This window comes from Mytilus californianus, unplaced genomic scaffold, assembly GCF_021869535.1.
Source record: "Mytilus californianus isolate M0D057914Y unplaced genomic scaffold, xbMytCali1.0.p SCAF_19, whole genome shotgun sequence".
Lineage (NCBI taxonomy): Eukaryota > Metazoa > Mollusca > Bivalvia > Mytilida > Mytilidae > Mytilus > Mytilus californianus.
In genome coordinates this window covers 5,522,625-5,550,593 of record NW_026262667.1, presented here as the reverse complement: position 1 = coordinate 5,550,593, position 27,969 = coordinate 5,522,625, and the positions used below count along the sequence as shown (strand labels likewise).

Genomic DNA, 27,969 nt, shown 5'->3' with positions numbered 1-27,969 from the left:
CAGATGGATTCACTATTTCCTACTTAAGAGAAAGCAGAGCGTTATGCTAGATAGAGCTGTCTCAGCGCAAGTACCAGTACTCTCTGGTGTACCATAGACTGTTCTTTGCCTACATCAATGACATGATAGAAACAGCAACTACATCACAGACCACATTATTTGCCGATGACAGCTTACTCTTTCGAACCATCACCAACCAAGCAGACAGTTACTTTCTTCAGAAAGACTTATCATCATTGGAAGATTGAGAAAACAAATGGCGAATAAGTTTCAACGCCAAAAAATACCGCTTGTTACAAGAATATCACAGAAAAATCGACCAGTGATACAAACAACTTACAAACTCCACGGTCATACAACAGATAGTCGAAGCCAGCAAATACCTAGGAATAACAATCAGTAACCACCTAACCTGTGATAAACACATCGACAATACAGTTGGCAAAGGCAATAGGGCCGTAGTATTTATCCGCAGAAATCTCAAAAGTCTGCACAAAACCTTCAAAGGCAGCTGCATATGTATCCATGGTAAGACCTGCAGTGGAATTTGCATGCACAGTATGGTTTTCAACAAACAAAATAAGATCAAGGCAAAAGAGCAGGTACAGAAAAGAAGAGAAAGATTTGTGCACAACAACTACACAGACCGAACAGCTGTGTCACAAATATGGTTAAAACATAAAAATGGGAAAGCCTTGAAGAACGGAGGAAAAACAAACAGATTATGCATGCTTTGCAAGATATAGCATGATCTAATCGACATAGATCGTCAACAATATCCGACCCAGAATGAGAACCGGACCAGAGGTAAAAACCACTTCTTCAAGAAAAGAACAAGTACAGATGCCTACGGCAAAACTTTCTTTCCAAGGACCATCAGGGATTGGAATAATCTACCAACATCAGTATCGTCGGTCAACACAGTTGAGATATTCAGAGCTGCCTTGATGGCATGAATGAAGTAGGCAACACCAACATGTACATTGTTTTGATTGTAAAATATTGCGATCCTTTTTAAATGTAAGTATCCAAGAGAACTTTCTGTGTGTAAACAATGATTAAAAAATATTAAAACTTGATATCTGATAAAATTTTCAACATTGTTCCTACGGAAATTCGTTTTTGTGTGTTTGACAAATAAAACCTGGAAAATGATGATGTATAAATTAAGGCCTTCTTAAATGTATTCTATAACTAAACAAAAACAAAAAAATACAAATTTCAATAGGAACAATGCTATAATTTTGTCAGAAATCAACTTTTTATGATTTAATCAGTGTTTATACTGAACAGATTGAAAATATGTTTTTGGTATTGAATAAATACAACATTACATGCAGCTTTTTGAGTTGAAACATGTATTTTCATCTATTTAGAAGATAATTTTTTTACTCAGGTAAATTAATCAAAGAGTGATGGATTTCTCTTAGAAGAAATGTAAAGGTCCAGTGAATAAACTGCACAGAGAACAAAAGCTATTGTGTATTTATTCAATGGGACAATAGAACTGACAAAAATTTATATTGACCAATAGGAGATAACTCTGTGGAAAAGTTTCATTTGGTTTGCAATAATAAAAAATAAAATAGGAATTTTTTTTGTTCAATCATTAATTTAAGTGAAATAACAATTCGCTTTTATCAGCCAGTTTGGTTCATTTTTTTGTCAAAATAAGCTAAGAAACATAGCTGATGAATTATTCAATAATTCGACCTCATTGAATCCCTATTCATGTCACCTTCAATTTAACCTCCTTGCTGGAGATGGGTTACACATGTATTCAGCTATCAAAAGTAAACGAATGTCAAAATTGAAAGTGAAACAAGGATGAACCATTTGTTTGCTCCAAACTTGATGAAACTTCACAGAAATGTTGACTAGCATGTGTAGATATGGCATATGACTTTGGAATTTCCAAAATGGCTGCCGTTACCATGGAAACAATGCAAAAAAGGTCAAAATGCTTTAAAAACCTTTCTAAAAACCTTTCAAGTAGCATTTACACTCTTACAATGGTAGGTTAAATCCAGTAAAACTTTGATGGTGTGTTCCCTCTTATTTACAAATGTGGCATCTGTCATTAAAATTTTAGAAATGGTCACCGTTACCATGGAAATAGCAAAAATGTCAAAAATTTCAAAATTCTCCAAACTTTATGGAACTTAATATCAATGTTAACTGGCAAGTATAGATGAGACTTTTGACTTTGGAATTTCCAAAATGGCTACCGTTGCCATGGAAACAGCAAAAATGTCAAAATTTTCAAAGTGCTCCAAACTTTATGGAACTTAAGATAAATGTTTACTGGCAAGTGAAGATAAGACTTTTGCGATTTGAATTTCCAAAATGGCCACTGTTGCCATGGAAACAGCAAAAATGTGAAATATTTCAAACTGCTCCAAAAGTTCTGAAAATTTATAGAAAGATGTTTAGCCATTCATATATGTGCATTGACTGTTTAAAATTTTTGAAATGGCTGCTTCTTAGTGGCAATGGGGGAAGGGTGACATCCGCTATTGCTTGCAATAGCAATTCTAGTTATATTTATGTTTATATCGGGGTTAAATGACCGTCGGCTGTCTTCTTGATGGTTAATTACACACCAAATATTATCGATAATCAATGTTATTAATCTAATAGAATTTGACAGGTAATGCCCCTTTGAAAAGATACACAGATCGCCCTGGTGGTCTCGTGGTAGTGTGGTCGCCTCAAGTGTGGGAGTTCGTTGGTTTGATCCCTGGCTGGGTGAAACTTTAAAATTGGTATTTGCTGCTTCTCTGCTCAGCACGCGACATTAAGAACTAAGACTGGTGGGCTTGGATTCAGAATAATGTGTCCACGTAAGGCGACATGTCTTCCTGCGGACTGTTATCTTGTGAACTAGCATGTAAAACTCCGGCTCATCCTTGTCTTAGGATATAAGATATCTGCATACAAGGTATGAAGAATCCAGGTCTTCTACCTTCTGAGATATAAAGCTTTATACAAATAGTATATGCTGCCGCCGCTGGATAGTAATACCCATGTCTCGCAAGACAAAAATGTATACTGTATATCTGTAAAGATGTATATAAACAGATAATATGTATCTTTTCAAATGTAATTTATTTGGATCTTTACAGATTATATACATCTTAACATGTGCACAGTCCATTTAAATGTATCTCAACAAATGTACAGTTTATATACATCTCAACAAATGTAGTTTTTATACATCTTATCAGATGTTCATCAAGATTGCTTGTGCTAAGTAGCTGTGTAATAAATAAAAACATCAGCAATGATTATTAGCAAGACACTTTCAAAATAAGTCAACATGGTCAAAAAACATCAGTTGACACCTCTCTATAGCTTTTAAACTGTGACTACTATGTTTTGTAGTAGTCTCAGCCAAAAATGACTATTTTTGACCAATTTTAGTATTTTTGCCTAATATCTGGAAAACTTTGATAGACTGAAACTAAGAATGGCAACAAAATATAAACTAATAAAATGCTCCGCTTGGGCGCAGCTTGATACGACCGCTGAGATCGAACACTGAACAGTTGGGGCAAGTATGGACACAACATTCAAGCTTGATACAGCACTGAATTTGGATTGTGAAAAAAATCCCTCCCCCAAATTTTTTGAACCCCCTTATGATTCATCACCCCCAAACTCAATCCAAGCCTTCCCTTTGTGGTATGGTACCTTGCAGTACAATTTCAGAGAGATCCATACACTTGAACACAAGTTATTGTCTGGAAACTAGAAAAATGCTTGTTTGTAGGCCCCTTTTTGGCCCCAAATTCCTAAACGTTAGGGCAATTACCCCCAAACTCAAACCCAGCTCTCCCTTTGTGATATGGAACCTTGTAGTACAATTTCATAAAGATCCATACACTTACACACAAGTTATTGTCCTTAAACTAGAAAAATGCTTGTTTTTAGGCCCCTTTTTGGCCCCAAATTCCTAAACGTTAGGGCAATTACCCCCAAACTCAAACCCAGCTCTCCCTTTGTGATATGGAACCTTGTAGTACAATTTCATAAAGATCCATACACTTACACACAAGTTATTGTCCTAAAACTAGAAAAATGCTTGTTTTTTGCCCCTAATTCCTAAAATTTTGAGGCAATTACCCTCAAAATCAATCCCAGCCTTCCCTTTGTGGTATGGTACCTTGGAGTACAATTTCAGAGAGATACATTCACTTGAACACAAGTTATTGTCTGGAAACTAGAAAAATGCTTATTCTTGGCCCCTTATTCCTAAACGTTTTGGGCAATTACCCCCAAACTCAATTCCAGCTTTCTCTTTGTCATATGGAACCTTGTAGTACAATTTCAGAAAGATCCATACACTTACACACACGTTATTGTTCTGAAACTAGAAAAATGCTTGTTTTTTGGCCCTTTTTTGGCCCCTAATTCCTAAAATTTTGAGGCAATTTCCCCCCAAAATCAATCCCAGCATTCCCTTTGTGATATGGAACCTTGTGGTACAATGTCAGAGAGATCCATACACTAACACACAAGTTATGTCTGGAAGTTACCAAAATGCTTATTTTTGGCCCCTAATTCCTTAACTGTTGGTACCATTACCCTCAAAATCAATCCCAACCTTCCTTTTGTGATATTGAACCTTATGGTAAAATTTCATAGAGATCCATTCATTAAACTAAAGTTAGAGTGCGAAAACCAATGTGTCTTCGGACGACTACGACAACGACGTCAATGTCATACCAATATACGACCGCAAAATTTTTTTGCCGTCGTATAAAAAGTAGGCAGAAGTAGTAAGTTTATTTGACCTGGCCGATAACAGTTATTGCCTTTCAATGAAGAATTGTACCAATTTTGAAGTGTCAACAAAAAGTTAATATGATTGAAAATTGGTACCCACCAAAACAAATGAATCACAGAACTTAAGAATGAAGGCGTAAGGGTTCCCCCTAATTAAAAAAAATCTCAAAATCTGTATGTTTTCACACTGACCTAATGGAGATATATCTATTTTCTGGATTAGATCATCAGAGTAAAAGGAAACTTGCACAATCAATTTTAATAGCACTCATTCTGAAAAGTGTACAATGTGCACAATTTAATACATTTATAAATAAATTACAATTTTTCAGCAGTCACTGTTGTCAGCTACACAGAAATATAAAACAAGACATTTCTTAACAAAGCAATATAACAACAGCACTCAATGATAAAATTATGAAATACACACTGATGACAAATGAGTAAGAAATAAACACTTGGTGCAACTATTTTTCAAACATAGGCAAGTAGAGGAATATTGAGGAAATCAATATGTTGTCAGGCTCATTAAAATATGACCAAATGCATGTTTCATTAAATCAAATATTAATACTGGCAACATCATAGCACACTATTTAACATTTTGAAAAGATTTGTTTACTTCTCTTATGAATGACATGCACTAAGAAGATGTTTTTTCTTCTTTAGGTTTTGTGGAAGCTTGTCTTAATTAAGTCAAAAATGCCAACTTCAATATATTTCCATTATCACATACTTAAATATGTGTCAGTATCACAGACTTCTTTTAGGAATGAATCACATTTTTTATTAAATACTTCTTTTCTGTCACGTGTCTCGACAGTCCATCACCATTTTTCTAAATCTCTGAGCAGAACGTGGCCTCTCTAAAAGAGGAGGTGGAGAAGGTACATGTGTAATTCCCTGATCTGATGGCATACCTAAAGTCACAATCTGTGCTCCATTAATTCCCTCCTTCATTGTCATAACATTACGTCTACCTCTTACCTGGTTGCCTGACCCAGATTTGAGTCTATCACCAGGTGAAATAGAATTATCAGCTGACTGATTAACAAGTTTTATATCATGTGATGCCTTTAAAGGTCTATTTTTAGAAGTGGAAGACAATATAGTTGGAGAACCTTGTCTTGGTGAATTAGTAATGTTTAGTTCATGAGGATTTTTAGGTGATTCACAATCTCTGGTCACTATTGGAACAGGTGGGCTATCTATGTTTCTTATTCTTATTTTTGGAGATTCAATAGGTCCAAGTTTCCTAAAAAAAAATCAAGCAAATGATAAAACTTTACAATCTGACTCAAACAATAGACATAATATTACAGTGAAAATCCACGAATTCTAGAACCCATGAACATGTAACTTTTGCTCATACCATGAAAATTGATACCCACGAATTAAAGTACTTTCACAGTATATCAAAGTCAATAAACCTTTGCTATCACAATTGTTAATACTTATTAGAGAAGGAGTAAAAAATAATAAATTGACCCTGCTGTATTAGATGAGTAAGCTTCTTTTTTAACAACATACATAACAGCATAACCACAGAAAAATGGTGGGTCTTTTAATATTATCATTTAACTGCTAAAAAAACATTTTCATAAACCTTTTTCAATACTCACATAAATGCATAAACAAAAATTAAGGTATCTTAATTTTATGACACAGAATCTTTTAACTGATTATACATTATTTTCCGAACTTCTCATATAATTACTAAATTTAAGGTTATGCTGATAAAAAAATGTAAATGGTGCTGGAAATTGAAGGGTGGAGGAGTATCCCTTGTGGTGATCCCTGCCATATTTACTTACTTTATTGAAGCAATGTTTCGAGGTCCTGTACCCTTTTTAGATACTGAGACTACAGTGTTATTTAGCAGTTCTTTCTCCATCTTGGATCTTTCTTGTTGCAAATCTACAAACAAATTTAATTAGTCAAAAATATTTATTCTTGTCCAACAGTTTTGTTTTTTTTTCAAATAAAATTAAATTGTCCAATTATTTCTTGTTTATAGAACTTTTAAAATTCAAACACTGTTATGATAATATCTACAAAAATTAATGCATCAAATTGATGTTTGTGGAAAGTTTGTTAAATCAAACACTACATAATTCGTTTCTATTTTTTATATCTTATTTTACGATTACAAGCATCTAATCTTGTACTCCTTCAAAAGGTGGACACTTGCACTCATGTATATTGCATAGTAATTCCTGTTCAAATTGTTGAAATTTTTTTTATCTACCACGTTGAATAACATTTTTTAATTAATTTTGAAGTAAGAATAGCCTTTGGCATGTTTGCTGAAACATAATTAAATAATGAAGTAAATCTTCTGAACTTGATAAATTACATCATTATGTAACTCAGAATGCCCTGTAAATTATCATACAATAGTGATTGGCAGTTTTATTTGGGGGAAAGCATTGCAATCAAGATAAAGCAGCAATTTCAAATTTTTAAAATTAGGAATTTCAATTCAGTAATTTGGATTTCAAATCAGTTAAGACTAGCAAATATAAAAGTTTCCATACCCTTGGTTTTAAAGACTTCAGATTTTTACTAACCTAATATTGTAAGTTTCTTTGGATATGGTACCCTGTTTTTTATTACTAACCTAATATTGTAGGTTCCCTGGACACTGTACCCTGTTTTTCTGCCCTGAATTCTGCCTCATCATCAATACATTCATATAAGAATCTTATATCTCTTAATAATATCTCATTTTCCTCTTCTAATGTTGATCTGAAATCCACAAGATCATGCATAAACATTACAGAAATACTATTCAATGAAGATGCAGAAAATATAAAAGCAGTAAAATAATTGCAATGAATTTGAGAGATTTTAAAGAAATGACATCATACAGGTTTATACATGAAGCTTTCTATACAATATTGGTTTTACTCATTGTTAAAGGCTGTTCAGTGACATGTAGGGTTTTACATCCCCAGTTTTTTCACTGGTGGATAATCATACCATGTCTCTTTATTTTTATATTTATAGCAATACAGACTAAAAAATTCATAAGGGGTTCTGCGGAACCCTGTGTCTCGCCTACGATTGCTGCTGTCAGTGTATAAGTGTAATGTTGACTTAAAAAGTGAGTCCATTTATCAGTAAAATATAGAATGTTAAAAAAGATTCAAACTTTCTCTTTAGATGCTATTTCTTGGTCTTGAAGATTAGCTTCTGTCCAAGTTTCATAACAATCCACGTAGGTTAACAAACTTATGTCAAAAAAATTTAATCCCAGACTGTCAGTAAATGCTAACTGTAAAAAAAGTCCATCTATCAGAAAAATACTGAAAATGAAAATATATTTTCAAAAGTGTGCTTCAGACATTATCTCTTAATCATAAAAAAGTTTCATAAAATTCTATGAAGGTTTGACAAAGTATTTGAAGTGTAACAAACTTAACTCCCAGACTGTATCTATTTGTTAAATGTTAAAAAAACTAAGTCCATTTATCAGTAAAATATGGAAAAAAGAAAAAAAATCTCAAAATTTTGCTCTGGATACTGTATTTTGCTCATAAACAAGCTTCTATCCAAATTTCCTAAAATTCCATGAAGGTTTGACAAAGTTATTGATGACTGAAAAACTTTAACCTCAGACTGAATCTGAATGCTAAGTGTGAAAAAAACCAAGTCCATTTATCAGTAAAATACGGAAAAATCAAAATAAATAATTTCAAAGTTTTCTCTGGATACTGTATTTTGGTCATAAACAAGCTTTTGTCCAAATTTTATCTAATTCCATGTAGGTTTGACAAAGTTATTGATGTCCAAAAAAATTTTAACCACAGTCTGAACGTAAATGTTGACGACGGAATCTAGGATCATTATGTCTCGTTTTTGCGAAATAAATTTCGCAGGCTTGCCAAAAAGGTATCACAATACCCGTTGGATCCTTTTCAGTGATTGTCTAATGTCATATCTTAATGTTTTGATTTTTGGAGAACTTGGTGTTGATTGCAGAGTTGTTTTTTATAGTAATTATTTAACAATTAACAGACGAGACATCTAATAGAGATTGAAACATTGTATAAACCTGTGTCTATTGTTGAAGACTTAATTAATGTTGACAGGTTTTTATAATTTAAAAAAAAAGTCATGATTAATCATTAATTAGAAGCAGATCCCAGTTAAAGAAACAGAAAACTTTTATAAAAATACATACAGTATTTTAAAATTGTACTGCTTATAGAATACTTATATATAAAGACTGTTTCTCCCATACATATGTAACATACTGAAACATTAGTACCTTAAATGCTGGACACATTCATCAAACTTCAGATAATTCAATTTATCATTCATTGATTCTATTTCTTCACTTAAAGTGGATGCAAAAGAGGCTCTGAAAATAAAAAAATAAAACAGGATATATATTGATGTACTTATTTCTGAAGTACTTTTGTGCATTTATAAGTATATAAAATATGTTACCCCAAAAAATAGCAATACTGGTATTCATAAATGTGTACATTCTAACTTGTTTTATATATCTATTAGAATCTTTAAGAGCTGCAAATCATAAAAAACTGTAAGATTTAAAAATTCCAAAATAACGGTATATGTTCCACACATCATAAAAAATAATGATATATTATCTAACATACCTATCACTACCAGTAGGACTGGTTATCATAGGAGTATCTCTTCCTTCTCTAGAAAACGCTGAACATGGTCTTGCAGAGCCAGGTCTTCCTGTTCCGGGTCCTACATAATTAAAGTTTAATTATACAAAATCAACAGTGCAGAACATAACAGAAGAACAGTTGTAAAAAAAAAATCTGCAATACATTTACTTAATATTTTGTGCTTGAACTGTTATTATAACATATAGTAGAATAAATACATAACATATGAGTTGTTTGTCTGTAGTCTTCTAAGAAACACTGAAGATCATAAAAAGTAAGAAATAGTTTAAAATTTATTTCAAATATACTGATCTAAAAAGTTATCAAAATAGTGATACATTCATTTTTTATATGCATGTTACGTTCATTTTTTCACAGAACTTTTGAACATTTTCATTTAATTTTCTTTTTATTAATATTATTTCTATAATAACATGTGATATTAAATCATTCATACATTTGCTTATATACTAACTTAAGCAATTTAATGCATAATTATTTACATGAACTTACTTGAACTATTTAATGCATAATCAATTACATGAACTTACTTGAACTATCTAATGCATAATCAATTACATCCATATTATATTTTGTGTTCAATACCCTGTCAGGATTCCTAAAATAAAAATTTAAAAACAGATTTTTTTAATGATCAGTGTTTTCCTAATTGGTTTTTGTAGAATGCCATCCAAATGAAATATGAGTAAAGAGAGCATAGAAAGCAACTATTCTTATATTCCAGAAAAAATATTGAGTATTATTTTCACTCAGGTTTTCATAGTTTGAGTATTTACTGTATCCAATGTATATAATTGTTGTTTGTGTCCAGTGGCAAGTATTACATGCATATCTGAATAATAACATGTCACTTAGATATGAATATACCATGATTTGTACTTGACAGACTTGTTTTGTCAAATTTTAGATTGTTAGATTCATATCTAAGTGTTTATGTCAAAAAGGAAAAGAAAGTATAATATATCAATTAAAATTCAATTAAAAAACTATTCTGTTTATCATTTTTATGAAATTCATTGTTTCTCATTAAAAAGATATATAAATTTAACAAAGTTAAGCAACTTTCATCAATAAAATTAAACAATGCTTATAAATGGAAATATATTCATTAAGCAAGGAGAGCTAACCAAAAGTCTGTTAATGCGTGTAGAATGTGTAATTTTCCTTTTTGGGATCATTATTCTTCTGTCAGCAGATGGTGCCATTTGTGCATTTGTAGTTATTATTGTAAGAATATGGATTTCGTTTATATCTGGTCCGGTTCCGATCAATCCCGCCTCCGATCCGTAGTTTGCACATTTATTTCAATGGTTGACGAAGAAAATTTACAATGTTTGACAAGCTATTTGGAAAGGAATATGACGTTTTTAAAGCAATAAATGGATTGAACATTAACTAAAGGCAATTTTCAACACGTTCTTATGAAGTAACAAATTATTTTGCCGAAAATCAGAATGTTTTGATATACGCTCTCGAGTATCAAGTACCGGAAGTGTTAAGAAGTTGTCTGTATGAAATAACATACAATCAATCTGAAAAGTCAATACTTTCTCCTCTTTTCTAAAGAAATAAATCGTTTGTGTCTTTGAATTTCTTACTTATAAATGAAAAATTGCTGTTTCATCGACTTAGTAAATATTGAAAATTGCTTTTGGCTAAAGCGACTGAAAGCGAGCATTGTGAACACCAGGGCGACTAGATATCGTTTTTGACGGTCGGGCAAAGCGAAGTGACGGACAGGAAAGCGACTTCTTTGCCCCAGTCACCTGCTAGCGTGAGTCCTGATTTTCAAACAATATCAAAACATGTGAATGCAAGAAATGTAGCCCATTTTTTAACAAGAAGTTCTGTGTTATATGCAATATGTGCCCTATCAATTGTATTCATTTAGCTTAATCCTATAAAATTAGTAATTAAATCCTGAAATTTTTAGTTATTCCAATATTGGTACTTACATTCCCTGATTTTGTGCTTTTTCTTTCACATTATCAACAAAAAATTGTATTTCTTGTATAAGTCTACCACGAAGCCCTGGGGGTTCTGGGAGAATTTTAGCTGGCTGCATGTCATCAGTTTCATATCTGTAATCTCGCCATATTTCTAACAAGGTATCAATCTGGAAAATACATGTACAAACCTCAGTATTTACTGAAGTTAAACTTACAATTGGCTAAATTAAGATAAATAACAAGACCTGACCCTTATTTCCATAGTCAATTCTTTTGAATATCCTGGTGGTTTCCTGTGATTGTCTTATGTAATTTTGTTTTAGCACTATTGTGTTGTCTGGCAAGGAATAACAGTATTTCAAGAAAGTCTTACCAGTAATTTGTGAAATTAATGCTAATTCTAGCATTCATTACTTCCAAAAACATTGCAGTTAACAATGAACATCAAATTAAAGATAAGTAGTATATTGATTATGGGCTATCTTGATTTTTCTGAAAGGTATGATTTCTTTATCTCATATTTAACAACCCCATTCAAACAAGTATCAAGATGAATAACACCAATACAATCATTGTTTGTTTGATAAATGGTTATTTTACAGCGTATCTTAGAAATTTTGTCACATGTACATATATCCAATATCCTTTCCCCTGAAAATTGACACAAATAAACGTGCCTACTAATGTCAGTATTCAAACATCAATACAGTTATCCTCTTAAATAATACACTATGATATCCCCCACAACAGGCTTCTTCTCATGTTTATAACTAGTTGTAGTATTTATTTTGTAATTCAACACCTTTCTATTTTAGTGAATTGTTATTTTGAGGCAAAAATTCCCCTGTTGAACATTGGCCTTATATTACATTGTATTAGGCAGTTACTGCACTCTCTGGCAATTGATCTAAAGGTCAATGGAATATAAAACCGAGGTTCAAGTAAAATTGCATTTGCCAGATACACTTGTACTCTTTTACTCTAATAAAGAGTTCAAGTATCAAATATTTTGACTTGTGTCATCTATCATGTTTAGTTTTTGAGAAAGACAAAATCCATCAAATTTTAAACTAGATTGCAATATGGTATTCCAGATCAGGTGATACATATATATTGTTCGACCTGTTAGTCAAATGCATTTTGTTAAAATATACTTTTTCATTTTTTTGGTCTTTTGGAAAATGTTGTTTGTGCTGTATTTAGACCCCTCCAACAAGAAATTTGTTTTGCATGCACACGTATAAAAATTGCGGTTTTTATCCAACACAATCATAGGTTTGAACGTTGTTTTCAATTTAGACTTGTTTATATATATATATATATATATAATATATAACCAATCAGTGGACATATGCATGGAAACAACTTTCAACAAACTCAAATTTAAACAAAAAATCTTGTTGACCTGTCACAATAAAAAAACTCCCCAAGTTTTAGCTTTATTTTTGGGGTTTTATTGTATAATTGTTGTTGAGTTGCTGTTTAATGCAGTAACAAATTATTTTTTTGTGCCTCATGCATTTAAACTTTTGATTCTGATTGGGGAAGGACAAACCATAAAAGCTTTTCCAGTGCTGAAAAATGAATGAGTCCTGAATGAGGATATGAAAATTGGATAAAGTATATTTTCTAAACTAGCTTTAAGTTCTAATGCTGAATGATTCTATCACTGTTGGTATTTTTATTCACTTAGTGATTTCACTAGCGCTCGTCATTTTAGCAATTTATGAAATGATTTTAAAAATGACGAAAGTATTTCTGATCGATTTTGTCACTTAAATTTGTAAAAGCAAACAATAATTTCTACAAAATATTAGCAGGCGACAAGTTTCGACCCTAATCAATGGTCACAACAGGTGACATAATTCCACTCATGCAAAAGTGACTAAAGCCCTTAAAATCCTAGCTTAAATCCTGATTCACTTGTCAATTATAATGCCATTAACATGATTAAAGCACATATTTTGCTTTATAAATTACAGGATATCATCATATCACACCTCAGCATGTAGTTCTAAACTCTGATCCACCAATGATTCTCCTAACATATTTTTTATCTCTGTTTGTTCATATGGACTGACATGTTGTTCCACTAAACTCCATAGGGAAAGTGGTGGTTCGTAAGCTTGAAGATCAAATGGATGCTCCTCCATTTTCTTCTCTCATTTAACCTGTTTAAACATTGTAGTAAAAAAATTAATTTATTAAATAATTTTGTAGTACATGTATAATATAGAACATGTTTTTGTTTTTGTTTTTTGATGTTTATAGTAGCGCAAATTAACTTGTTAAAAATTTATAGCCTGCTGGAGCTCATCACATAGCATGTGTCTTTTTTTTTTTTCATGTAATATCTTTATATTCTTTTATGAAGGCTTGTATGTTTATTTACAAAATAGATTCTCTAATTTAATAAAAATTTAAAATTTGTCACAGTTTAAATATGCTTCTTACTTGAACTTCTGATCTCCTTGTTGTGGTTAACAATGGTTCAATACTGAAGAATACATGCTGCTGTGCATGCATGATTGATATATAAATTTTATACAAATGAGAATTAAATAACAGAATAAGTTATATATACAGATTGGGATTAAAATAAAAACTTTTTGTACAATTTGGAACTGTGAGGTGATTTTCCTTTCCAATGATTAACCACTTCAATTGTATGACTATTAAAAGATTTATATTTCTTTTAAAAGTTATAAAAAAAACGTTTGAAAATAATGAGTTTTCGAAAAAAAAAAAAGGATTGAAGAAAAAATGTTGTCATAGTTGTTAAGACAACGAAGCAGACGATTTTTTTGCTCTTGTGTAAGAAATTAAGATAAAAGTACTGCCGATTATCAAATTAAATGTTCTGGATGTTGGAATTAGACTTACTAATTATATTAATTGATTGTAACATTATAAAAACCATCAAGATTTGATAATAACATATATTTGATTTCGCTACGATCGTTAACAAATCGTCGCCATCTTGGAATTTGGAATGCAAATTGTAAGTTAAAAACCGTTGTCGGATTATAATATCCGGAACTTTAAAATCTCTCTGTATCTTTCTCCTGCATTGAGGAGCACATAAACTTTTCTTAATTATCACCATAACATACGAGTGCAGGGAAAGATAACCCCACCAGAATTAATGCCTGTATGTGTTTTATATGTATGTAATGGTGGTCACTTTGTTTACTTGTTAATTATACTATTTATTTGGGGAAATTGGTTAAAGTTAGTATTATATATATAGTTCCGTAACTATTTCTCTCGAGACCGTCCATGTTAATATTTCTTGCACGTGCCTGACATCCCTGCCAGGCTCGTTGTCCCCAAGAACTATAAATATGACGTCACTCACTGGGTTCAGGGCAGTCTACAGCTTAGGATTTGAAATGAGCAGACACTCATACTTTGGCTTGCAGATATGGAATCTCTATTCATAGAACAAGTAGACTAGCCGCCACCGTATTTTATTACTTCTTGTATGTAAATTATATTCAACCATATATGTCTTTTGAATAAACCTTTAGTTTATATTTATGTAGTTACATAGTTATATATATAACATACTCCCGTTACATGTATACGTTACATGTGCTTTGTATTGATTAGATGTGCTGTATATCATATGTATCTGCTGTTATTCAATGATTGATCCTGTTATGTTATTATATTTCAGTCAGTTAAATAGCTCTAAAGAGCTCATGTTCTATGCAATAAACTGTTATCACAGAGATATGTCTCGCCTATTTGTTATTTTGATAATGCAAATGTTGAAATTAAAATAGCAATACTTTAACATGTAAGTTATACAAATATTCAAAGTCAATGATGACTGAAGGTACAGGGCTAAACAATCTCCATGGAAATGAGATGTACCAATGCTAATACAACTGCAAACCAAATACCATTGACTTTTCATCAGTCGTTCCCTTTAAACAAACCTAAACACAAACATTAACTTGTAAACTATGTAAAAGTTTCAAAATCAATGAACCATAATTAGGGGGTGGGGTTATATAATCTCCATGGAAATGAAACTTGCAAATGCCAATACATTTGCATACCGAATATCATTGACTTAACATTAGTCAGGTCCATCTTAAACTGACCTAATCACAAACTAGTACATGTAAACTAAGTAAAAGTTTCAAAGTCAATAGACCATGACTGAGGGGTAAGGACCAAATATTCTCCATGGAAATGAGATGTGCTAATGCTTATACAACTGCATACCAATTATCATTGACCTACCACTAACAGTTCCCTTTAAACTGACCTAATCACAAACTAATACATGAAAGCTAAGCAAAAGTTTCAAAGTCAATAGACCTTGACTGAGGGGGCTGGGCCAAATAATCTCCATGGTAATGCGATGTGCCAATGCTAATACAACTGCAGACCAAATATCACTGACCTACCACTAGTGGTTCACCATGAACTAGACCTAATCACAAACTAATACATTGTTGACGCCGCCGCCGCCGACTCCGGAAACAGCATACCTATGTCTCGCTTTTTGACTCCGTCTAGGCGAGACAAAAATAAGAAGATGTGGAATGATTGCCCAGGAGAAAACTTTCCACCGGAGACCCAAAAACGTAGAACCTAGCAACTATAAGTCACTGTATGGTTTTCAACAATGAGCAAAACCCTTACCGCATAAAATGTGGCAGGGTTAAACTTGTTAGCTGGCGCCTCCCCTAACACGGGAAAGTGGTGCAACATCACAACATAAGAACTATGCAAAAAAATAAACAAACAAAAAATAAATCTATGTTGATGTATATATGAAAACCAGACTTTAAATCAAGATTACTCAATTACTTAGAAATTAATGGAACATTGAGCAATAGATTAGACAAACTCAGGAGCCTGCTATTTAGTGGTTGCCATTGGTTGCTGGCTGCATTATTTATTTTTTCCTTTTTTGTTGTTGTTTTAAGCCATAATCAGGTTGTAGGTTATCTCTTTTGAATTGTTTCATATTTTTTTCATGACAGGACCTTTTATAGCTTACTATATTATGGATTTTATTCATCGTTGAAGGCTGTACATTGCCCTTAAGTTGTTAACATCTTTGTCCTTTGGTCTCTGGTGGATATCTAACTAATAATCATACCACATCTCCATATGTTTATATTTCATGATAAGTTGATTCACTTTGTCCCCAGTCAATTTCATCACTTAAAATTTCCTTATTGTAATCAAAATGTCTAATGATTCCCTACAACTTATAGTTAAAGTTTATAATCAGGAGTGAGGTGAAAGTGTTAAAAGCTCGTTAATGACACCCTAGTAAACCCTACTCATTGACGGACACAATTACCAGTAATTGAATTTTTATCTGCTGAGTAAAAGGTAACAGTATATAGGAGTCAATTTCACAAAAAATCTCACGACTGTATGTCTTACACAATTCAGTATACTTACCATCAACTTTAGTCATACGATTTTTTATGAAACTCATTCCAAGCATATATATTATCCTACATGGATATATTATTTTGGCATGAGTCTTGGGACATGTTCTTTCTCTAAATGCTACATACTTAATGGAAAAAACAGAAATATACCAATTTTTAAGTCTTCGATTTGACCTTACTTGTGGTCAAAAGGTCACAATAATTGAGGTAAGACACTAACATAACACCAGCAGGACAGTGACGTGGATTTGAATGACATTACTTATTCATATGCATTGGTCATTAGGAAAACTGCATTGTATAACCTCTACATATTTTCTATTTTCAGTCTAACAAACCATAATAATCAATATAACATACAACATATTTTACACTCCTGGTGCAGCTGCCCTTTGCAACCCTTTAGTAATCATTCATGAGATGGAAACCAAACAATATAAGTCAATCAAAAACAGACATCCAGACATGTCCATACAACTTTCAACAATTGTCAAGAACACAAACCATTTACTAAGCTTTTCAAGCACTGCATCTAGGCTAGTTGTGCATCAATAAATTGGACATTTATGTTCGCAAATATTGACTACGATTTCCAAAACAAACGATGTCTAAATTTTCATATACCAAATAATATCAGCTTGGTTCATAACTGTACTGTAAAGAATTTATTTTTATGAAATATTGTCTATATAAAGAGGAGACAAAATGGGCTATCATCATGAAAAATAATTATGTTCATCCTCTCATAGTGATTATATACACCAAGTTTGACGAAAATTGGCCATGTTTTCTTGCCTGTAGGAAGTGATTATTAATAAATTAATTTTTTTCCTGATTACTCAAAATTTAAATTAGTAAAAGCCTTACATTACCAATCTCTTGTTGAAAAAACTAAATGTTCTGCTGTAACTAATAGAAATAAGAAGATGTGGTATGAGTGCCAATGAGACAACTCTCCATCCAAGTCACAATGTGTAAAAAGTAAACAATTATAGGTCAAAGTATGGTTTGATAAAAACTTCTTAATTCCACCAAAGTCTGTTTTTCATACAATAGGGAAGCATGCTATAAAAAAACAACAATATGGTTCTTCTGTAGAATTTATTTCTATAATACATGTAACAACTAATTGGAATAATTCATATCCAATTAAAAATATATCTGACAAAATAAAACCTAAAACCACATAACATACAAGACTTCAGAAAGAAAAGGTTTACAAAATAATACAAAACATATTGGTACTTTACTGTGACTTTATGGAATGTACCAGGCTACATCAATAGATTTTGCAGAAATTTCTTTTGATGAAATTTGACCTTTGACATTAAAACTGACCTTTAAATTCTGTATTTTTTCTATTAGGAATTAAGTATCTATTACTGATATCATGTACTTACTTAAGAGTTAAATATTATATTATTGATCTAATATCTTATACCTTTAGAATTATAGTATTAAAAGTAATTTAATTTTGCTACCAGTCTTAATACTAAATTAGTATTGCTGTGGGAATATTTTGAAGATAAAATAAAAATTTAAATCAACAATTGTTTTTGTCTTTCCAAAATTCAAACAATTAAACATGTGGAAAAGTTCAACACAAATCCACACTGAATATTGTGTGATTCAGTAAAGACATAAAATTCATCAGTGGCGGATTCAGAAATTTTCATAAGAGGGGGCCCGCTCCAGTCATGCTTCAGTGATTTCCTATATAATTAACCAATTATTTCCCACAAAAGGGGGGGCGGGCCCCCTGGGCCACCCCCTAAATCCGCCTCTGTTCATTGTATGCATTTAAAATTATTCAAAAAGGTCGGATAAATTATAGCATTTCCAAAAAAATTAAAAACATTTTACAGAAAAAATTGACTCAAATATCTTAGCCTACATTAATAAACCAGTAAGCACCAATGTAACATTAATTTGAAATATTATAAAGTGACTTTAAACATGTTTGGAAATTTTAGATTTTGCCTGAAAGATATTCACTCCTTTTGTAAACAAAATATTTATCCAACATCTTCATGTCACGTACTTTGAAAATAAAAGTCAAGTGTAAACTATCAAAGATGTATTTCTATACAGTCTAATGGTCATTAAATGCAAAAAAAGTTTATGAAGATGAATTATTATGAATGATTGGTGAAGGAAATGATATTAGTCTCTGAATTGATTGGCCTATGGTTAATATTTATTACATGATGATTATCTTTTCCTATCAACAACATTTTTATCTAAATGAACTGTATCTTCATCTTTGATTGGAATTGGGTACCAGTATATACTTTATTATTGTAGAAGTTTATAAATACTTTCTAGATAGTATTTTTAAATACAGAATAGTCTTTCTTTGATATGAAAAATTCTCCTGTCCAAATTTTTCAGACATTTAAATCATCTGCTATTGAATCTCAATATACATTATAACACATGATAAAATATAGACTGACCTAAAACAAACCCTACAATAGCATGAAATAAAAAGATACATTATAACCATTTGCTGCTAACAATTTTTACTGAGGGTTATTTTAAGTGCTTTGATATCAATGACATTGATATGCAGTAGTCTTTGGACAGAGTACAATTAAATCACATAAATTCTTGGTAGATATATAGACAATAACTGCTTAGTGTCTTTAAATATCAGCTGTATTTGTATGAGGCTAAGAAACAGGTGTAATGCGAGCTTCAGCGAGCTATTACTCCTGTTTCGAGCCGAGTACAAATACAGCTGATATTTAAAGACACTAAACAGTTATTGTCTTTATCCTGCAATTAATTTTGTACATTTTTTTCCCATCCCAATCGTTGAATTTGTTTTTGAAAGAAATCGACATGACCTAAACGCGGACCGCAATGAGGACCCCAAATTGAACTGTGACGTAAACCGTAATTTGACATAACCGTTCCCTCGCAACAGAAGCAGGATACCAGGAGACTGTATACGTCTAGTATAAGTTTATCACTTCGTGTTATCTGTACACCTGTATTAGTATAGTAGAAAGGTCGATTGCAGGATAAATTAAAGTAAATAATCTTAGGTGGGAAACTTGACAGAGTTCAATTAAATCACATAAACTTTTGGTCAGATACATTAAAGTTAATAATCTTAGGTGGGTCAGTTGACAAGTACAATTCTTGGTCAGATACATTAAAGTTAATAATCTTAGGTGGGTCAGTTGACAAGTACAATTCTTGGTCAGATACATTAAAGTCAATCATCTTAGGTGGGTAAATTGACTGAGTACAATTAAATCACACAAATTCTTGGTCAGAAACATTACAGTAAATAACTTTATGTGGACAAGACATTATTTGGCGGGTAAATCATGAACCAAAACAAATGAAAGCATAAAACATGAAAGTACAACAGACGTGTATTAGTTTACAACATTAAAACTACAATACCAGTAATAACAGCAAAACATATATTATTTATTCTATTAATAAACTGTTTCTATTCAGATATGTCTACCAATTCGTAAGTACTAACTACATCATTTAACGGTTTGAAAAATTCAGAATTCATCAATCAAATATGTTTAAAGATTGTGCTAGACTGCAACGAAGCCAATAAAGAATTACATGTATAAAGATAGCTTACAATGAAACCAAAAACTATTATATGTATAAAGATAGCTACAATGAAACCAAAAACTATTACATGTATAAAGATAGCTTACAATGATACCAAAAACTATTACATGCATAAAAATTGCTTTCAATCAGGCCTCTAAACTGATACTTGTGCAAAGATTGCAAGCCATGGAGGTAATACACTTTTATTGCTTTTCATACAGCCAAAAACTATCAAAAATGATAAAGCTATGCTGTGGTTTATCATAACACATTCTACCATCAGTGATTAAACCTGAGAAATACTTATTTTGTAAAACTATCTGACTGCTGACTATTTATTACAATATACCCAAAGTTTGGGCATTCATAAGATGAAAGATGCTGTTGACCTAATAATGACTTTTACTGTGTCAAGTTTAAAAAATGTAAATAGAACGCAATATTAAAACAAAAGATTGACATACAATGATTAACTGCAAACTGATTTTAAGTGGCATAAATTATCAGTTTACTAAGGAAGACTTACAAATTATTTCATAGACTTAAAATTATTCATAAAAAATTATTTACATTGTGCAACTTATCTTATATTATCAATTCTTTTAAAACGATTGATTGTTATTGCCCTAATTAATGATTTGAGCCATTTTTAAAGTCTATGATTTTTTTTTAAATTATCAAAATTATGTTCTTAAAATTAAAAGTCCCTCTCATTATCAACCTCCCAACCCTTTTTGGAGGAACAAAGTACATACAAAAGAACATGCCAACTTTTAAAGATGACATATATGTCTTATTTTATTGCAGTCTTCTGATAGTTTGACATGTAAAAGGGAATGTGGGAAATTATTGATTAAGATTTCCTCCTTGATTGATTGATTGTTGGTTGCTTAACATCCAGTGGGAAATATTTCATGCATGTTCAGGATGTGTCACATTGAAATGATTTCAACTCTTAAACTTCTGGGAATGTTTCAAAGGCACTCAAATTTGATTTTCAGACACACTAATAAATACGTCACTTTAACTTGAATACAACATCCAGGGGCTTCTATCAGGGTAAGCATGATAAGATGTTATATGATTGGAGACAGATCGTTGATATATATCATACTTCAAATAGTTTTCACATGAACAATGTTTTCATGGAAAACATCATATTATAAAATAACATAGAATAATGAATAAAAAAAAAATCTGAAGAAAACTTGGGTAATTCTTGCAAAACTCTTTCATATCTAAGCATATCCAAACTAGCACTTTAGTGAAATTAATAAACACGTAAATAGAAATGATAAAACAGATCTAAATACTCAATAGTGACAACAATTTTTTTAGAATGTACAGGAGAAGGGCATACACATTTTGGTGCAGAAATTTAAAGATTATAACCAGTAGAGTAAAATAATTAAACTTCAAATAAATATATAAGAAATAATTCAAAAATGATATTTGGTATAATAATGACCAAAATGGTGAAATTAAATTAAAGAGTATTGCCTTAAGTGCCTTATTTATGCTATTTGTATTCAGAAAACATCCCCAAATTAACAGATCACACAGTATTGTACAAAAAGATAAAAGCATCATCTCTTACTATTCTCTTATCAAATATATAGGACATCGGTCTGTTGGAACAAATACTCTTTACCCTTTATTCCATTTGGAACAAATACTGTTATATTTGTTCCAGTGAAAATAATATTCCAGAATATTTCTTCTATATGGAATTTATATTATAAAGGACATTCAATTTCATGACAGAAATATGTATACAAGAGCACTAACAGTAGGCATGGAAATTGAGCAAAAACTATTCTGGCATTTTTTTCAAAATATGTTGTATTGTTACTGTCATTACACTATTGTATTCAGTAACAGTGTTTCTCTACACACCAAATAAGTTACTATTTGTTTAAAAATATTCACAATTTAAAAAAACTTTTTTCACCAGTAATACCTCCCCTAATAAATACAAGGTAAAGTACCGGTATTAAAATACCAACTTCTAATCTAAAATCAAATAAAATAGGTGCACAATTGCATCAAGTAACTTAAATTAGTAGAGAATTTTCTGAAATTTCCATTGAAATTTATTAATTATTTAGCTGTGCTGGATATTGTAGAAGGGAAGACTCTAGGGTGTGATGGCTATCCATACTACAAGTATGATATTAAGATGAAATCAGGTCATGTATGGGAATTCCCCAAAATAGGGATGTAGTGGAATTTTAGATTCATTTCTGGAAACTGATAGCCAACATGTAGCCCTTATCATTTTCTATCATACCATCACAATTTATTGTGTAAAAACATGCAGAAGGAAGTTGTTCCCTTTAAAGAAAATAATAACAAACATGTAAAAATTATGATTATATCAAAACTAGTATCTAAACAGACTACAAATCTAAGTATCAATTAAAGATTTGGTGGGCAGAGTTTTTATACAATAAAGCTTAACTATATACAAAGATTTTGGCATTGAGAATTGATTATATGACTAGATAAGATACAGTGAAACCTGCTTTAAAAAAATGCCAATGTTGAACTAAACAGCCATCAGCATCATAAAATATTTACTACTAGATTGTACAATAAAATCCCGGTTCAAATAATTTGCTAACTTGTAAAATTTCAATTTCATTTAACTACTTTAACAACTTGAAAATTGTTCATTAATTTTTATATGAAGTCAGAATATCAAAGTAAAAAATATTTGTAAAGTCTGAATGATTAGGTATTATATCCATGTTGATTATGACTAAAAGTTTTAAAGAAAGATAACCTTCCTCAGTCTCCAAGGGATTTTCTATTGACAGGTTCCACTGTACAAAATGACCTTGTAATGATTACAATGTTGATTTATATCTCATTCATATTTTATTATGCATCATTAAATACTGTACAGTGAGTAAAAAAATCGCTTTCTTGATAAAATAAATAATTTACAAATTGTAGTAAAATATATTATCTTATATATAAAAATATGATTTGGAATAGAAAAATTCACAACCATTTCTTGAAACAATTAGGCTTCTTGATTCAATTTAATTGATATAAAAATATTTATGATCTGTCTTCTTCAAATGATGGCATTAATTCTTAATATGAACAAATTTTTCAATCCCTGAATTAACCATTTAATTGCTGATGCAATACTCTTAATTCAATAACAATATGTTGTGAAGTAGGAACTGCTGACAAAGACAATCTCTTTATTCTGTACAAACATGTTACTCTTGATTTTATTCAGCTCTCAGTTTTCAATTCCTCTACCAATTAATTTTCCATTCAACCATTTTATGCCTAACATCGAGTGAGAGTTATGAGCGATATGTTACAGATGTCTTGGCTATATATTTTATCACCAAAATATATCAGTACTATGATATTAGTATACATACTATTCAAGTTTTAAATTACCTCTTGGGGGAAAAAATATTCAGCACCTTTCCCCAAAAAATTGTCTTTTTCCAGTCATCTTAGCTACATTTAAAACAACCCATTGAGGTTACTTTTGATTTTGCAAATTTGTGCTTTCAACATAAGAAAAAGATCATCTCATTCAATAAATCTAATATTTCATTTATCTTATTGGTTTATAATTAGTAAATACAGGATGCAGCAGAAGATCTTTTGCAGATGGTCTATCCTTTTTATCCGTTTCAAGACATCTTAAAGCCAGATCTTTGATTGGTGGAGACAGATTTTCTGGTATTGGAGGTGGAGTCATTGATGTGGCAATCTAAAATATCAAATAAAATCTGTTATCATATGAAAATAACACCTTATGATTTTGTTGGTCTGAAGCACTTTTCTGTATTTACATTCATCAGGAATTCTCATGCCAAATCTGTATTTACATTCATCAGGAATTCTCATGCCAAATCTGTATTTACATTCATCAGGAATTCTCATGCCAAAATTTTGAAAGCAAATGATGTATATGGTTTATGATAAAGAAAAACTTACTTGAATTTTTGCAATTAGCCTATTTCACTTTTCTCAAGCAGCTAAACAAAACCTTAGGTCAAAATGGTACTTCTAAAACCTTTCTATGGTACCTTCATAAAAGTCTTACGATCTTTTTAAAATAAAGAGTCTATACTTTATTTCGACCAATTTCAGTCTGTTTTTTAACCACTTCTTGAACACTTCATATTAATATGTAACAATATATAGAATATTTTTTCTTAGAATAGGTATGAATACTGTTTTTTTTCAAATTTATATAAAAATCAAAGCAATAGCTCTGGAGGTGTTACACCAAGTGAAAAAAGCCATGACCAAAAAGATTGATGTTGACCAAGAACAGAAACAATGATCTTGTAACAAAAATAATTTCACTGGATTGAAATCACTCATTATAAAGTACTGACAAATCTCAGAAAAATTTATCAGGTGATGTTTATCATACATTGCATCTTTATATTTGACAGGTGATGTTTATCATATATTGTATTGTATCTTTATATTTGACAGGTGATGTTTATCATATATTGTATCTTTATATTTGACAGGTGATGTTTGTCATATATTGTATCTTTATATTTGACAGGTGATGTTTGTCATATATTGTATCTTTATATTTGACTGGTGATGTTTATCATAGATTGTATCTTTATATTTGACTGGTGATGTTTATCATAGATTGTATCTTTATATTTGACAGGTGATGTTTGTCATATATTGTATCTTTATATTTGAACAGGTTATGTTTATCATATATTGTATCTCTATGTTTGTCTACTGTGATTCATTTATTTTCGTGGGTTCAAATGGTCTTAGAATGAGAAAAACTTGCACTTTCGTGGATATTAGATTTTCGTGGTTTTGCCAAAGTCTGCATATATTGCTATAGAAAATTTGCTATTCCTTAAACAATATAATTTGTGTTTCCTCTGTACCCACGAAATCCACGAAAATTGGTAACCAACGAATAATAATGGATCCACAGTGTTTGAATATTTTACCATATCTTTTTATCCAATAAACTACAGCAATAACTACATATCAAATATAATATTTCACTTACTTTAAAAATAAGAGCGAGGTGATTAGAAACTGCCTTTGCATCCCATGGTGGGTTCATGCTTGTCATCTCAATTATGACACAACCAGTGCTCCATATATCACATGCTCTGCCATACTCCTCACCTCGTAAAACTTCTGGGGCCATAAAAGCTATTGTACCCAATAATTGTCCCTGAAATTCTCCAGCACCTGTTGTTTGAGAGGCCAACCTAGCGGCTGCACCAAAATCTCCTATTCTTAACCTTTGACCAGTGCTGTCTACCAGCAAGTTAGCACCTGTAATACAATAAGTCTTCCTACAACTTTTCATTATGCTTTTCAAATATCTGAGATTGCGCAAACAAATTCTTAATATCACTATTTCTGAATACTAGTCATAACATTTCGTCATGTCAGGGTATTTTATAGCTTACTATATAGTATGGGTTTTGCGTACAGTTGAAAGCCTATAGTTGCTTGGACTCTGTTAAAGAGTTTTTCATCGACAATAATACAACATCTCCTTATTTTTATATCAAATAACTTTAAGATAATTTTTATTTGTTTTTTTTTGTGATGGTGGCTTTCAGGAATAAACTGTTATCACAGAGATATGTCTCGCTTTTTGGTTATTCCAATAATGCAAATGTTGAAATTAAAATAGCAACATTTTTACATGTAAGTTTTGCAAATATTCAAAGTCAATGAATCATGACTGAAGGTACATGGCCAAACAAAATCCATGGAAATGAGATGTGCCAATGCTAATACAACTGCATACCAAATACCATTGACTTATCATAAGTAGTTCCCTTTAAACAAACCTAAACACAAACTAATACATGTAAACTAAGCAAAATTTCAAATTCAATAAACCATAACTGAGGGGGCGGGGTCAAATAATCTCCATTGTAATGAGATGTACCAATGCTAAAACAACTGCAAACCAAATATCATTGACCTACCACTAGTGGTTCCCCATAAACCGACCTAATCACAAACTAATACATGAAAACTAAGCAAAAGTTTCAAAGTCAATAGACCATGACTGAGGGGGCGGGGCCAAATAATCGCCATGGAAATGAGATAAGCCAATGCTTATACAACTGCATAACAATTATAATTAACTAACCACTAGTGGTTCCCCATAAACTGACCTAATCACAAACTAATACATGAAAACTAAGCAAAAATTTCAAAGTCAATAGACCATGACTGAGGGGGCAGGGCCAAATAATCTCCATGGAAATGAGATATGCCAATGCTTATACAACTGCATTCAATTATCATTAACTTACCACTAGTGGTTCCCCATTAACTGACCAAATCACAAACTAATACATGAAAACTAAGCAAAAATTTCAAAGTCAATAGACCATAACTGAGGGGGCGGGGCCAAATAATCTCCATGGTAATGAGATGTGCCAATACTAAAACAACTGCATACCAAATATCTTTAACTTACCACTAGTGGTTCACCAAGCTAATACATTGTTGACGCCGCCGACGTCTGAAACAGCATACCTATGACTGGCTTTTTGAATCCGTCAAGCGAGACAATAAATATTAAAATCTGATTATTCAAAAACTTATACAAATATGCAGAGAAAAGAGTTTTGCAAGTCAACTACTTGAAATTTTGGTAAATGCAACAATTTTCTATTCAAATAAATATAATTCTATAACTGTTACCTTTCAGATCTCTATGAAGTATATGGTTGTCATGGAGATATGCCAGTCCTCTCAGTGTTTGAAATATATAACTGATCATAACATCTTCAGAGAAAATACCATACTGACTCAGTAAATAGGAAATGGACCCTCCTGGAATAAATAACATATCAAATATACCATACTGACTCAGTAAATAGGAAATGGACCCTCCGGAAATAAATAGCATATTAAATATACCATACTGACTCAGTAAATAGGAAATGGACCCTCCTGGAATAAATAACATATTAAATATACCATACTGACTCAGTAAATAGGAAATGGACCCTCCGGAAATAAATAGCATATTAAATATACCATACTGACTCAGTAAATAGGAAATGGACCCTCCTGAAATAAATAACATATTAAATATACCATACTGACTCAGTAAATAGGAAATGGACCCTCTTGAAATAAACCACATGTAAAATTGTGTACTTTATATGCCTGTTATCAGCATTAAAAAGCATTGGTGAATCATTAATTTTCTGAAATTTTATTTTCTATGGTAATATTTTTTATTCTATGAGGTGACAGTTTTACATGACAGCTAAGAACTTCTGTTGAGTTTATTGTGCTTGTTTATGCTGATATGTACTGGTAAACAAGAGAACGATTTGGTAACTATACACTAGCCACTTCTATTGATATTTCAAAGGCAGACCTCTCAGGTCTGGTGTTTTTAAGAGCAATTGCTTATTAGAATTCTGTAAAATGTCACTAAGACCAGAGTTTTTTAATTTGTTGATTTACGGATCTGCTGACCCTATTTTTCTGATTTTTACAAAAAAATAAGTAAATTGATATTTAAACGATTTC

At 31.4% G+C, this 27,969-nt stretch overlaps 2 protein-coding genes and 1 long non-coding RNA gene across 5 annotated transcripts in view; all 3 read right to left on the bottom strand.

Moving 5' to 3' along the window:
* Positions 1 to 3,130: 3,130 nt before the first annotated feature.
* Positions 3,131 to 27,969, bottom strand: part of LOC127727137 (uncharacterized) — a 159,977-nt gene continuing 135,138 nt past the window's right edge. Inside the window, exon 3 of the long non-coding RNA XR_007993789.1 lies at positions 3,131 to 4,015. This is a non-coding gene — a long non-coding RNA (uncharacterized LOC127727137). The remainder of the gene's footprint in view (positions 4,016 to 27,969) is intronic.
* Positions 5,032 to 14,392, bottom strand: LOC127727125 (uncharacterized). Of its 2 annotated transcripts, none has more exons than XM_052234567.1 (9): positions 14,291 to 14,392; positions 13,408 to 13,578; positions 11,414 to 11,574; positions 9,989 to 10,056; positions 9,417 to 9,516; positions 9,062 to 9,154; positions 7,409 to 7,536; positions 6,603 to 6,705; positions 5,032 to 6,043 (listed from the first exon to the last, which is right to left on the bottom strand). In XM_052234567.1, the coding sequence occupies exons 2-9, from the start codon at positions 13,558 to 13,560 to the stop codon at positions 5,596 to 5,598; spliced, it is 1,254 nt and encodes a 417-aa protein (XP_052090527.1). In that variant the 5' UTR covers positions 13,561 to 13,578; positions 14,291 to 14,392; the 3' UTR covers positions 5,032 to 5,595. The 2 variants fall into 2 exon arrangements, with proteins under 2 accessions (XP_052090527.1, XP_052090528.1); XM_052234568.1 differs by having other exon boundaries at positions 14,345 to 14,391.
* The window catches only part of LOC127727118 (mitogen-activated protein kinase kinase kinase 1-like), a 33,894-nt gene continuing 23,845 nt past the window's right edge, over positions 17,921 to 27,969 (bottom strand). For both annotated transcript variants that reach the window (XM_052234549.1, XM_052234550.1), the window contains 3 exons: positions 27,127 to 27,258; positions 25,457 to 25,731; positions 17,921 to 24,166 (listed from right to left, as the gene is read on the bottom strand). In XM_052234549.1, the coding sequence (XP_052090509.1) occupies positions 24,008 to 24,166; positions 25,457 to 25,731; positions 27,127 to 27,258 (566 nt within the window). In that variant the 3' untranslated portion in view covers positions 17,921 to 24,007. The remainder of the gene's footprint in view (positions 24,167 to 25,456; positions 25,732 to 27,126; positions 27,259 to 27,969) is intronic.